Below are 14,274 nucleotides of genomic sequence, written 5' to 3' on the forward strand. Positions count from 1 at the left end.
CAGAGCCCTTTGAAAATGAGTTGAAGGTTTGAACTCACTTCTTCCTTCAGCACCATTTCTTGCTCCCACTTGCACAGACTTTCCCCCATGGACAGGTTGGTGGGAGCCAGGTGTATGGGAAGAGATCAGGATTTGCATCAAACTGACTCCATAATTCTCAAGCGGGAGAAGGAAAGTTATTTCAGGGGAACCAGTATCCTGTCTTGGCTAGGAGCTTGCTTGACACATCTTAACCTCTCCTCTTATTTTTTAAATGTTTATTTTTTTAATGTTTATTCATTTTTGAGAGAGTGTGAACAGGGGAGGGGCAGAGGGAGGGAGACAGAATCTGAAACAGGCCCCAGGCTCTGAGCTGTCAACACAGAGCCTGATGCGGGGCTCGAACCCACAAACAGCAAGATCATGACCTGAGCCAAAGTCGGACGTTTAACCAACTGAGCCACTCAGGTGCCCCACTCCTCTTATTTTTAATCTCGCAAACAGCAGTCTGCTGCTGGTTGGTGGTGATGATAGGGATATTTACCCTGTAATCAAACCAAAAGTGGTGAAATTTGGAGGTCCTGGGAAAAGTGATGGGTAAGACTGGGAAAAAGGTATTTCTCTATCCTTGCAGAGTTGGAGTCAACAAAAAGACATTCTTTTACGTGGCTACCAAAGTCATCACTAGAAAGTAAGACTCACAGTATTTAGAAACTAAAGAAATCTCAGAGAACATTATCTCTTTGTTTTAAAGTTTAAGACCCTGAAGCTCAATGAAATTTACTATTGCTAAAGATTACCCAGGAAATAATGAAACCAGATTCAGAACCCAGGTTTTATGGCTTAGTGCAGTGTGATTTCTGTTATGCTATGCTGCTTCTCAAAGTAGGATTCTTATCATTTACTCATCCATTTCATCATCAACCGATACTACTGCACCCAGCAGAGTGATATGTGGCTATATGCAGTGAACAAGACAGATATTGTTTTCGTGGAGCTTAAGTGTAATGAGAAGACATATTAAAAAATCATTTTCATTAATATATTAATCATTATATAATTCTTATAATCATTATATATTATATACTCTATAATATGTATTATATATAAATCATTATTATAAGGTAATGAATGCTAAGAAGAATTAGAGGGTGCCATTGAAGCTTATAAGTGCAGGCCTTACTTAGTGTAGGTGGCAGGGATAGTGGTTAGATCTTGGCTTCTCTTTCTTGAGAAGTGATATTTAAGCTGAGACTTGAAGAATGAGTAGAAGATAGTGAAGTGAAGGGCCCAGGATATGGGAAGAGAAATCTAGGCAGAAAGTACAAAGGTCCTAAGGCAGTACAGAGATGGAGCTTTGAAATAACTGAAAGTGGACCCATGGCCTAGTATATAAATAGAGAGAGGGGAGTAAAATGGTTTGGGAAGGCAGGCAGAGTCTGACCCTTCAGGGCCTTGTAAGCCATGGTCAGAATTCTAGACTTTAATCTGAGGATAATGGGAAACCAGCAAAGGGTTTTAAACATAGAAGTGTTTATGATCTTTTGTAAGAGATCACTAAGACTGCCCTGGTAGGGATCAAAAGTAGATCCAGGAAATTACTTAGAAGACTATTGCAACAGCTCAGGGGAGAGAAGATGGTTGCTTGGACCAGGGCAAGCATAGTGGATGTAGAGAAAAGTAAAGAAGACATCAAAAGATACTGAGAAGTTAGGGCCAAAGCATTTGGTACTTAATGAATGTGGAAAATAAGGAAAAGGGGAAATATCAAGAATAACTCTCATGTGTCAGCATGAGCTGGGGAGATGATGGTGCATCCATGAAACTAGGGAATACTACAGAAGGAGTGGACTCCAGGGAAGGATCAAGAGTTTGGACATTCTACATTTTAGGAGACTGAGACAAAGGGGAGAAGATACAGAGAAGTCAGTTGGACATACAAAATTACCACGCAGAAAAAGACTGCCTTAGAAATAGAAATTTAGGGGTAAGGTCATAGAGATCATAACTGAAGTCATGGAAGAGATCATTGAGGAAGAAAGAATAGGCCAAAAAGAAAAGAGACAAATGAAAGAACGAAAGGGTTTGTTCCTTTGCAAGAAATATCATACACCTAAGAACATATAACTTTATTTTTAAGATCTGTGCTGGTTATCAGTCTGTTGTCTCAGTTTCGAACCTACCCTTCTATACTCTGCTTGGGTTGTGCTACGGACTATATTTCTCTTTGCCTAAGGGCAGTAGGGTTTGCTTGAAGCAGACCAAAAGGCTGAAGAGAGGAAACGAGATTTGTTCTTTTCTTGTTTTTCCTTCCTGTTCCTGTCAGCATCATCCCAGTGGCAGTCCTTCATCCTGGTGGTGGCAGTTGGTCCTAGGGGCAGCAAACAATTCCATTTGCAGTATCTATATACTCTCAGACCCAGTCTTGCCACATACCCTCAGAGATATCAGGCTTGCTGCCCCCAAATATCAATATATTCCTCACTGTGCTTATCTGATATCATTTTCCCTAAGCCTTGCCTCCTCCTCATGTTGCTCATTTATCCATCCAAGAGTGTAGTAGAAATGTGATCAAATGTCTACACCCTTGCTGCAAGAGATATGAGTTCTGACTCTTGTAATGAAGAGGTGGGATTCATAATATGAGAACTGAGAACTACAGAAACAGCACAGACATTCCATTCAAACCCTTGCACTAAGAGACCTGACCAAAATTTCACATGACTTCTAGCAGTCTATGGTTATGCCCCTTTTGAGTTCCTGTCTGGAAAATCTCAGGGCTGTCAAAGAAATTTACTGTCTATACTAGCCAACACTTGAAGGTCTCTGATCTCCTTTCCTACAAAATTTATTTAAAAGACTTTTTCCTCTGTCCCTTCAAGATGCATATGTATCTCCTACAATTCAGGAGTGTCTCTCTCAAGAACCTGAAAGCCATTCCTGTAAAACGTCATCATCAGGAGGGATAGGACTTCTGTCTCCCAGTCTGTGTGAAAGGACAGAATCCTAACTTCCATAATGGCCACCTAACACAGCTGGTCTAATTGCATATATGCTAAACAACCCTTCGTAATTTTTCACGAGCCCCTTGCTCTCTTCCTCTCTCTACTCCTTCATTCTCCCTTTAAAATGCCCTGTCACCTCTGCACAAATAGGAAGGGAGCTCAGAATTTCCCCCCTATTGTCAGTTGTTATTGAATAAAATCTGTTTAACTAATATCTAACTATTTACATTTGACATAACCTTCCCAAATACAGAGAGATGATTTAAAGCATGATTGCAGCAATGAATATGGCAAATGTCAAAAACAGGGTTTGGTTGCTTTTTATTTTTTTTTAATTACTTAACTCTTTCCAGAAAAGACGTGAGGAATCATACTAAATGACATACTCCAACAGAAGTGATAAAATAAGGCTAAAAAGGAAATATAAAACGTCCTAAGAAGGAGGGAGTGTACAGGATAAGCTGATATAACAAAGAGACACCAAAATACAATGTTTAAACTAGAAAATTTATTTCTATCTTTTTAAAAATTATTTTAGAGAGAGAGAGATTGCAAGTAGGGGAGAGGGAGAGAGAGATAAAGAGAATATTTAGCTGGCTCCACTCTCAGTGCAGAGCCAGTCAGGGCTCGAAGTGGGTCTTGACGTGCAACTCAACACAGGACACGATCCCACGACCCTGGGATCGTGACCTCAGCAGAAATCAAGAGTTTGACGCTTAACTGACTGAGCCACCCAGGCACCCCATGCTTGCACTGGAATATTTGCCCCAGAATTTACTTCTGGGAGAAGCCAAACTAAGACTAGCTCTAGACTTCCTGGAAATCCAGAGGGAAATTATGTAACATAACTGTTACATTTATTTATTTTTTTAATTAATGTTTATTTATTTATTTTTGAGAGACAGTGAGAGTGCAAGTGGGGGAGGGGCAGAGAGAGAGGGGGAGAGAGAGAATCCTAAGCAGGTTCTGTGCGGTCAGTGTGGAGTCCGACGTGGGACTTGAACCCACAGACTGTGAGATCATGACCTGGGCCGAAATCAAGAATTGGACACTTAACCAGTTGAGTCACCCAAACGTCCCTTTAACTGTTATATTTTAAAAGTAGGAAACAGGGGCACCTGGGTGGAGTGAGCAGCTGACTTCAGTTCAGGTCATGATCTTGTGGTTCATGAGTTCCAGCCCCACGTCGGGCTTTGTGCTGACAGCTCAGAGCCTGGAGCCTGCTTCAGACTGTGTGTCTCCTTCTCTCTCTGCCCCTCCCCTGATTGCACTCTCTCTCTTTCAAAAATAAACCAAAAAAATAATCGTAATAAAAAATCATAAGTAGGAAACAAGTTCCTCAATCAAGACAAAATATTTCTCCCTGTCTCCCTGCCTTACCCCTCCCTCCCATTCCCTCCTCTTCTCCCACCAAAAAAAGCACTACTTACCATCCTATTCTCACACTGTCTGGGCTTTTGCCATGTTCATATTTGCACTACCTTCAGGCCTAAAAGTTCCTTGACACTTTATTCCCTTTAGAGTTAGCAAACTGTCTTGCACATAGCTAAAACTAAGTGTTTGAATAACAAAACTGTGAATCTTGTCAAACACACAGAAACCCAGACTCAGGGGGTGTGACTGGCCACATGTTCCATGTGTGTGAGCAGAGAAGCCAGAACTGGTTCTCAGATCTCCTGACCACTCCTCTCATTTTCTACCACAAACACTGAATCTCCTCCCAGGTTGCCTTTTCATCATCTCTATGTGGAGCCCAAGGTTTTTAGTAGGAGGAACATGTTTGTAAATGTTAAAAATATACCTGACCTGAGTGAGCTGGGGCCTCTTCTCCTTGGCCCATCAGGTCTTGAAAGACTGTGTTTGTTGCTATTTAACTTTTCCTCTTGCAAATGACACCTAATTGTAACCAAGAAGACAACTATCAATTCCAGGCATTTTGGCTAGTTCAAGTCCTAGTGTAATTGATTACGGCAAACCCCAAACACAGAATCATGTCCCTGTTTCCATAAGTTCCTCCTGGAAATAGCACCAGCTTGAAGCACTGGATTGTGGGCAGTGGGAGGTCTCGGTTCTCCCAGCAGTTACTCTGTGGAAAGGATGAAAGGCTTAATAGAAGACCTGACAACAAGCAAGCTGGAGGAGGAAAGGCCTCTTTAAGACCCATCACCTAAACTCAAGGCACAAAAAGCCTTCACTCTTCTTGGCCTAGAGAGGAGGAATTCATCCATAGAAGGATAAAACTCAAATTGAATTTGTTGTTTGTCCTGGGGCCTCAGGTTTGTGTCAGCTTCTGAGCTGCCTCTATGCCAGGTGTCTTTGTGATTGACAGTGGCAAAAAAAAAAAAAAAAGGAAGGAAGGGAGGAAGGGAGGAAGGGAGGAAGTAAGGAATGGAGGAAGGGAGAGAGGGAGGAAGGGAGGAAGGAAGAAAGGAAGAGAAGGAGGAAGGGAGGAAGGGATGAAGGGAGGGAGGAAGGAAGGGAGAGGAAAAAAACCCAGCAGCCACATGTTCACTGGCCCTTTAAAATTTCTTTGCAAAATCCTTCTCTGACCTCTCTCTACCTTAAATGTTTATAAATCAGTTTAAAATTATTTTATTACATAAATAATATGTTCAATAAAAATATTTAAGAAAATATAAATAAGCAAAAAGAAAATTGAAATTGTTTGAAAAGCCACTACCAAGAAATGACCATTGTTAACATTTTGGTGTATTCTTCCAGATCCATATACAACTTCATTTTAATGACTGCATGGCTGCGCGTTATTCAATTGTGTGGATGTACCAAACCTACGGCGTATCCAGTTCTAAGACACTTGGTCCTTTCTTGTCTTTTATTATTATAAAAAGAGCTGGAATAAATATTTTATTCAAATCTTTGTTTTTTATTTCACCAATAAATTGTTCTAAAAGATACTCTCATTTTAAAAACAAGACAGTAATGGGGCGCCTGGGTGGCGCAGTCGGTTAAGCGTCCGACTTCAGCCAGGTCACGATCTCGCGGTCCGTGAGTTCGAGCCCCGCGTCAGGCTCTGGGCTGATGGCTCGGAGCCTGGAGCCTGTTTCCGATTCTGTGTCTCCCTCTCTCTCTGCCCCTCCCCCGTTCATGCTCTGTCTCTCTCTGTCCCAAAAATAAATAAAAAACGTTGAAAAAAAATTTAAAAAAAAAAAATAAAAACAAGACAGTAATAATAATGCTATTGTCACCTAAAAATTAAACAATAATACCATAGTGTCATCAAATATTTAATGTTTAGATTTCCCTAATTGCCTTATCAATGTTTGATGTTTTTAGTGACATTGCTTCACTTTTGGTAACTAAATGATGTCCATGCATAATTAGTTCTTTAGGATAAATGCTTAGATTTGAAATTACTGGGTCAAAAGTATATTATGCCTACATCTAGAAAAGTGTTCTTACCCATTAGCCTTAAATATTCCAAAAGAACATTTTATAAGAGTGTGCCTGTGGAAGGCAAGAGGCAGAAATCTTTCTATTTGAAGCTATCATATGCTAATGACAGAGGGGAGAAAATATTCAAAGTTTCCAGGTATTTACCATGGTAAACCCCAGGTTGATTTCCTTTCTGCCTCCCTTGGTTAGTTTCAGTGGGGTCAGGAGGGCCTCCCACTGTGTTAATCATCCTCTCTGGAGGAACCTCTACCCCTTCTCAATAACCCAGGTGATCTTCCTGAAGAAGCTGGCATCTCTCACTCAGCAGTCAAGAATCTACCTGTAGAACGAAGCATCTTCCTAACAGGAGATCTGTATTTCAATCCAGTGTAGTTTCTGTGCCACCTTGCCCTCTCAATGCTAAGTTATTTGTTATTTTATATTTATCTAAAATATTTACATTCATATTTATAATTTGTAATAGAAGCAAAAGTGTAGTGGAAACAGCTAGACAGAGCTGACTTCAAATTCTGATTTTGTCAGTTAATTGCTGCATGATCTTGGACAAATTACTTTCTTTTTCTGAAATTCAGTTATTTGGGGGTATATTGATAGTGTCCTAGTTACTCGGTGCATGGTAGGTGCTCAATAGATATTTGTTAAATGAGTGGATATTTGCTTACTAGATACTTGTTTTGAGCTTGTATAAATCCAAGTGTACATCATTTTTATTTTAGAAATGTAAAATCTGGGGCACCTGGGTGGCTCAGTTGGTTAAGCACCCGACTTCAGCTCAGGTCATGATCTTGCAGCTCGTGGGTTCAAGCCCCACATCAGGCTCTGTGCTGACAGCTCAGAACCTGGAGCCTGCTTCAGATTCTGTGTCTCCCTCTCTCTCTGCCCCTCCCCTACTCACGCTCTGTCTCTTTCTCTCAAGATTAATAAGCATTTTTAAAAATTCTTCAAAAAAAAGAAATGTAAAAACCAAGTTCAGAAAAAATATGAAATTTGGTCTTTCAGTTATTCATTCAACAAACATTAACATTAGGCAGTAAGTCTGTATAGGCACTGATGATATAATACTTAGTAACAAATGGTCACTGTTCTCAAGGAGTAAGGATGACATGTTTTTTCTTTTAATTAATTAATTTTTTTCACATTTCTTATTTACTTTTGAGAGACAGGCAAAGATAGAGCACAAGTAGGGGAGGGGCAGAGAGAGAGGAAGACACAGAATCTGAAGCAGGCTCTAGGCTTTGAGCTGTCAGCACAGAACCCAACATGGAGCTTAAACCCACAAACTGTGAGATTGTGACCTGAGCCGTGATCAGGTGGCTGAGCCACCCAGGTGCCCGAGCCACCCAGGTGCCCCAGAATGACATGCCTTTAAAAGAGCTATACTGAACTATAGGTATTATTATAGTTATTTTGCACTGTGCTGTCCAATATGGTAGCCATTAACCACATAGGGCTATTTAAATTTAAATTAATTACAATTAATTAAAATCCAGTTCCTCGGTTATTAACCACTTTTCAAGTGCTCAGTGGCCACACATTGCTAGTGGGTACTGTGTTGGATAGCACAAGTATAGAACATTTCCATCGAGGAAAGGTCTGTTGGACAGTGCTACTTTAGACCTTCTCCCCAGAATAATATTCATACACATATATATATTTAAAATTCATACAATCTCAACGTTTTTGCACCTTTGTCTGAAAGCCCCTTACAATACAGGCAAGAGGGAAATGATGGGTGTTGGTATTTAAGTTAAAATCAGAGGTAGTTTTAATATAAGCCAGGGTCCAAACCTGTGAAAATTTTAGCTTAGAACAATTTCTAAGTTGGCTGCAGCAGAATGAGTCACTGTTCATTTCAGCAGGGATGGGCCCCATTTCCTGTGCCTCGTGGGGAGCCCCGTGGTTGTCTGGGCATATGTGGCTACATGCTGATGTGTGCGCACTTCAGACAGGGAGAGGTCTTCACAGCTTCTCTGAGATTTCAGTGAAACTAGATCCCTTCTCTCACTTACTTGCAGTCTCTAACTGAAGACATTACATGGCTTTCACTTCTAGTAGGTTGTGTCTACTCAGTGATCACTTTTTGGAAATTTTCTATGGATTGTACTGTGTTGCAGATATGAAAAGATGATTAGACAAGTTTATAATCCAGCAAAGATGAAACCAGCTAGTCATACACAAGGTGAAACCCAAATAGTAAGTGCTGGCATAGACCAGGTACTAGGAAATTGGAGAAAAAGTGAGATTAAATTTAATTTAGGGGACTAGAGAAGGCTTGAAACAAAGAAATGTCATTTGAGAGCAGCCCTAGAGGATATGTTGGGACAGAATAGCACGAAATATGCCATTGCTGAGAATTATTCCCCATTCACATCCTTGAAATTCAAAATTCTTTAATACAAGTTGTGATTTTTCCCACTCCTTCTTTTGTACTGAACTTTCTGGGGAGTTCCACTCTGACCCCATCTTATTCTCATGGTCCATCATGCATGTCCAGGTAGAATTCCAGGGTCAGAGTTCTCAACCAATTTTTGTCAGTACTCCCTTGTCCTCAGGTTTCTGTCTTTGTCTTGCCCATCTTCCATCTTGCCTTGTTGAAATCAAGGTCATTCAGTTTGAGGTTTCTCAGCAACCCTCCATTCCAACTCAACATTTCTTTGTCTTCCTCCCATTCTTTCCCCCACCCTCACCCTCACCCTCCTTGGAGTTGGAAGGGATTCCTTTCCATGAGTAACTCCTTATCCTGTCCTTTTCCTCCTCTTCTAGGACCTAGTTCTGTGCCCTATCTCCCCTCTGGTATCTTCAGTTTTCGTTGCCTATAAATGACTCTCTTTTTAGGGGCAGATCCAGGTTTTGTAGGGCCTGAAGCTTATTCAATCTTGGGAGCCCCTTCAAGAAAAAGAACACAAAATTACAGATACCAACTTGGGAACAAAAGTCAATATTTACAACTGACGCTTGAACAATTTAGGAGTTAGAGGTCCTGATCCACTGCACAATCAAAAGTTTGCATGCAGCTTTTGACTTCCCAAAATGTAACTACTAATAGCCTACTATTGACCAAAAGCCTTACCAATAACATAAAGTCAATTAACACATAATTTGTATTTATATGTACTATATATTGTATTCTTACAATAAGGACAGAAAAAAGAAAATGTTGCCAAGAAAATCATAAGGGAGAGAAAATACATTTATAATACTAGACTGTATTTATCAGAAAAAAAAATCTGCATGTAAATGGAACTGTGAATTCAAACCTGTGGTGTTCAAGGGTCAGCTGTATTTAGAAGGGATTTGTGCAAGTGTGAGGGGCCCTGAAGGTTAAGATTCACAATAAATCTACCTCTGTCTATATTATAATAAAAACAAAACAAAGTTTCCCTTTGCTTTGCTACTGCAAATGACCGTTCATCTTTCTCATTACTCTGAAACCTTTCAAAGTCATAGTCTACATACAGTGTCTTTGCTTCTATCCCATGTCCATTCTATTGTAATGTTTCTCTAAAACACCATAGACCTCCTAATCCCTAAAGCCCTTGGATTTTTCTTGGTCCTTGTCTTTTTGGTCCTTTCCACAGATAATCTGACACACATTGACTTCTTCAATGACTCAGGGTCCCTTCAATGGCCTAAGTTGTCTTCTCTCCCCTGTGACTCAATGATCATACCCACTCTCATGGCTTCTACTGTCATTTTGTGTGGCTGATCTACAATTATGTGTCTTGAGCTGACTTCCCTTATAAACTCAAGGCCTATAATACAAATTCTCTATCTGAGGTCCCATTATCACCTCAAATTCATCTTTTTTCTGGCTGTATCAATAACATCACTCCCTCCCAACCACCTTCTCTAGAAATGTCAATGTTACTTTAAATAAGACACCTCTCTCTCTCTTTCTCTCTGTATCAACTCTAACATCTAGCAGTTCTATCTCAGAATTATCCCTAGAATCAGTGTAGTCCTTTCTACTCCCACTGTTACATCTCCTACTTCATTGTTTCTCTCTATTGATTTGGACCAGTCTGAAAGACTATTATTTGAGCTGAAGAAACTCAGAGCTGAATGTGACTTACCCTATTGAGTTAATGGCAGGTCAGATCTAGAATCTGGGTTTCCTGCTTCTTCTTCATGGCTACTTCACAGTTTTAAACCCACTGAAATCTATTTTGTACACATTAATGTCAGGTTAATCTTAACAGTGATGACTCTCACCAAATGAAAGTGTAGTCCCTAGCATGGTATTTCAGGGATCCTGAAATCAGGTGTCAGATAACATCTCAAATTTATCTTCTTGGATTATACTGTATAATCAACTGGGCTCTTGGATATTCTCTGAACATGATCATATTTTATCAAGTAATTTCTGGAAATAATTTCCTTGTTGGGTGCTAGTTCAGTAGTTTGAACTTATCAGTTGTGGTCTGATGTTATCTTTATTTGTGAGTCTAGTAAACATTGTGGTTGTCTCAACATCCATTCCATCCCAGATGATTGGAAGTCCACTGATTGATAATGGTCCTATCCATTTACCTGTGATTGGTTTAGGGATGGGCATGTGACACATTTCTTGCCAATTACACAGAAGGGAAGACAGCTGGGCAGAATCTTGCAAAGGTCCCCATGTCTTAGAAGGAGACATGGAAGAAACAGTCTTTTCTGTCTCTGGATATTGTCATGTCTAGGTGCAACCCACAAGAACTGCTCTACAGCCTCCTTTCTCTCATCCTGACAAAGAAGATGGAGAGAATCTGGTCTATTCATATCATTGAAGATCTAATCACGAATCCTGGAGCCTGCCCTGACTCTGAACTTCCCATTATGTGAAGTAATACATTTCCTTATTGTCCAAGCAATTGTAAGTCACAGTTTTCTGTTATCTGCAGCCTAAAGCATCTGGAAACAGTGTTTTGTTTCCAAAGCTAGACTTTAAGCATCCTGAATTCAGATTCTATTCTGTCTAGCCCTTTATGGCTTGGCACAGAGCAGATGTTCAAAAAATGCTTGTGAAGTTGATATTTATAGGTTTATATCTGAAATATAACTAGTAAAAGCATTTTCATGTATAAAGCTATTTACTCATAACAATTTAGAGATAACAAAATAAAGCTTAGATAGATTAAATAACTTGTTTAGAGCATTTTATTTCTCAGAGTCATTAGGTTCTGAACAGGTTGTTCCCCTTTGTCTGAAATCCTTGTTCATGACTACCATGCCCATTAGGGTCCCAAGAGTACTGGGCACTGAAGGAAAAAGCAAGCAGCAAACCACTCCAGTGTTTAACCCAGCACTAGTGCCAATACAGTATTCTAGTTATTTCTGCCTCACACCTCAGGACTGGAACCCCTTCTCCTCTTGGTCCCAATTCATAATGGTATCTCTAGTGTCAGGACCATGAATCCCCATAGATACAACACTTTATATGCAGAGATCTTTTCCCAGGAAAATGGATAACTTATTAAATTCTCTGGAGGGTCTGTGACTCCCTGAAAATTAAGAAGCACTATAATATGATACAATATTTCAGAAGTAAATGAAAAGAAAAACTTTAAAAATATTCCTCATTCAGTGGACCTAATATCTCCCTGTGTTGTTCTGTATTATGTCATCTAAGGGACCAGTAGACCAGGAACCACTTGTAGATCACAAAGCAGGAAACATTCAGACAGCAGAGAGAGTTAGATACCTCCAGTCAAGACAGGTGTAAAAGGAAAATGCAGAACCCCTTGTTGAAAAGTTATTAAGGACTTCAAAAGGGCTACAGCAGAGCATTAAACCAAGCACAAGCTCCTTTTAAGCTAGCAGCCCTGTCCAGCTACATAGGTTGCACACTTATGGGATGGATACTGCTTCTAGTACGTATTACTAAACATACTATTGCCTGCCCAATTATACTGTATTCCTTTGGACTGCCATACAGTCCTTCATCCATCTAGAATGTGCCACCGATTGTATTAAGTGCTGGGCATTCCAGATAGGAGCATTCATTCCGTAACACTGGGTGTCTACGAAAGGTTTTGTTCTAGATCCTGGGGATACCACCCTGAGTAAGACATTCGCCTTGGGCAGAGGCAATGAACAAACAAGAAAAATATCAGATGGTGATAGGTGCTGAGAGGAAAAAAAAATAACATAGGATGATGTGACATAGGGGTGGCTATTTTAGATTGGGCGGTCAGGGAGGCCCTCTCAGAAATGACATTTGAGCTAAGACTTTACTGAAAATAGGCCAGCCCTGCCTCAATGGGAGGTGGAGGGTTTCCCTAAACTTGGGAAACAGGACAAAAACTCAAGGCAGGAGAGGAAGAGAGAAAAAAGGCCCTGGCAGGAACCCAGGGTAGCGAAGTGGGGCTAGGACTGGAGTTAGAGCAGCGAAGATGAAGGTAAGTGGGCCGATTTGCGTCCAAAGAGCTACCCGCCGCCCGCCGCCTCCCATTAGGGCCCGGCCTGGGTCAGGTGAGTGGGTGGCGTGCTCAGAGCCTAGAGGAGGAGCCGCCCCCAAGGGGCCGGCGCGCGTCCGCAGCAGCGCCAACGTGGCCGGCGCAATAGGCCGCGCACGTGGCCCGCCCCAGGCTTGGGAGCGGGGGCGCGCAGGGGTCTCCTGCTCCTCCAGGTAATCAGGGACCTGGGAGCCAGCTGGCCCCAAGCCTCGCGTCTTAGAGCACGAGGAGCGAAGCAGATGGGCTGGGGAGGAAGAGGGTTGGGTCACGGCGAGGAGGGGGCGGCCAGGCGGGCCCGCGCGCAGGCCGCGTGCACGCGCCGGAACAGGGGCGCGCGGGGCGCGCCGGGGCGGGGAGGGGATGGGGGCGGGGTGGGGGCAGCCCTTTCCCAGTCGGTAGCGGGGGCGGTGTCGCTGTTGCCCTTTTAAGCCGCGGGGCCGCGGTCCCCTGCCGGCAGAGTCAGTTACAAAGAGAGCAGCCGCTCCGGCCGCTCGCTACACAGTTGCTGGCCGAGGCCTCGGTGTCCCTAGCCATTTTCAGCCGCCATCCCACGCGGGCCTCGGCGGCGGGGAGAGGCGGAGCCGCAAGAGCGCGGTCCCGGACCGGCCCTGCGGGGCGGTCGCGGCCGTGACGGCGGCCCCGGGCCCGGCTCCCCTTTCGCACCCCTCCTGCCGGAGATGAGGGGAAGATGTCCGTGTCAGGGCTCAAGGCAGAGCTGAAGTTCCTGGCGTCCATCTTCGATAAGAACCACGAGCGATTCCGCATCGTCAGCTGGAAGCTGGACGAGCTCCATTGCCAGTTCCTGCTGCCGCCTGCGGCACCGCCCGGCAGCCTACACTCGCCGTCGCCGCCGCTCACACTCCATTGCAACATCACGGTGAGGCGCCCGGGCTCAGCCCCTCGGAGCCAGGCGAAGGCGGAAAGGGGTCCCCTGAGTTCCCGGACAAAGGGGAGTCGGTCCTGTAGAGGCCACTTGGTTCCCGGGTCCCCGGGCCGGGCGAATCCGCCCCTATCCCCCGGCAAGGGGCCCAGCCCAGGCCCAGCCTTGCAGGCTCCAGGCTTGGGTGGGAGGAGGCGGGCGGCGCATTTCTCAGCTTTTTCCGCGGGTCTGGGTTTGGGGCTGGTCCCCGTAGGTTCCCGTCTCCGGGCTTCGGGTTGGAAGATTGCGGCGGCCCTTTCCCTCGCCGGGTCGCCATGGCTCCCCACCGCCGGCCTGCTCCCGGGGCCACGCGAGGCCGGTCGGCTATGGCTATTTGAACCCCGGCGGGGAAGGGCCCTCCAGTTTTAACGCCTTACTCTTCAGTCAGGTTTTCCTGGTCCTGCTTATTCACCCAATTATTTTTAAGTTTGTGTTAAGGAAAAACTGCTATTGAAAACTGATGCATTCGAGGGGGAAAAAGTTTAGAATGCAGCCTCTGGTACTGTTTGAATTATCCCCT

At 43.2% G+C, this 14,274-nt stretch overlaps 1 protein-coding gene across 3 annotated transcripts in view; it reads left to right on the plus strand.

Moving 5' to 3' along the window:
- The first annotated feature begins 13,208 nt into the window (after positions 1-13,208).
- The window catches only part of UBE2Q2 (ubiquitin conjugating enzyme E2 Q2), a 66,293-nt gene continuing 65,227 nt past the window's right edge, over positions 13,209-14,274 (plus strand). The window contains exon 1 of one of the 3 annotated variants that reach the window (XM_078448923.2): positions 13,209-13,712. In XM_078448923.2, the coding sequence (XP_078305049.2) occupies positions 13,524-13,712 (189 nt within the window). In that variant the 5' untranslated portion in view covers positions 13,209-13,523. The remainder of the gene's footprint in view (positions 13,713-14,274) is intronic. The other 2 variants (XM_060617942.3, XM_060617941.3) reach the window with 2 other exon arrangements.

Source organism: Panthera onca, chromosome B3, assembly GCF_046562875.1.
Source record: "Panthera onca isolate mPanOnc1 chromosome B3, mPanOnc1 haplotype 2, whole genome shotgun sequence".
Lineage (NCBI taxonomy): Eukaryota > Metazoa > Chordata > Mammalia > Carnivora > Felidae > Panthera > Panthera onca.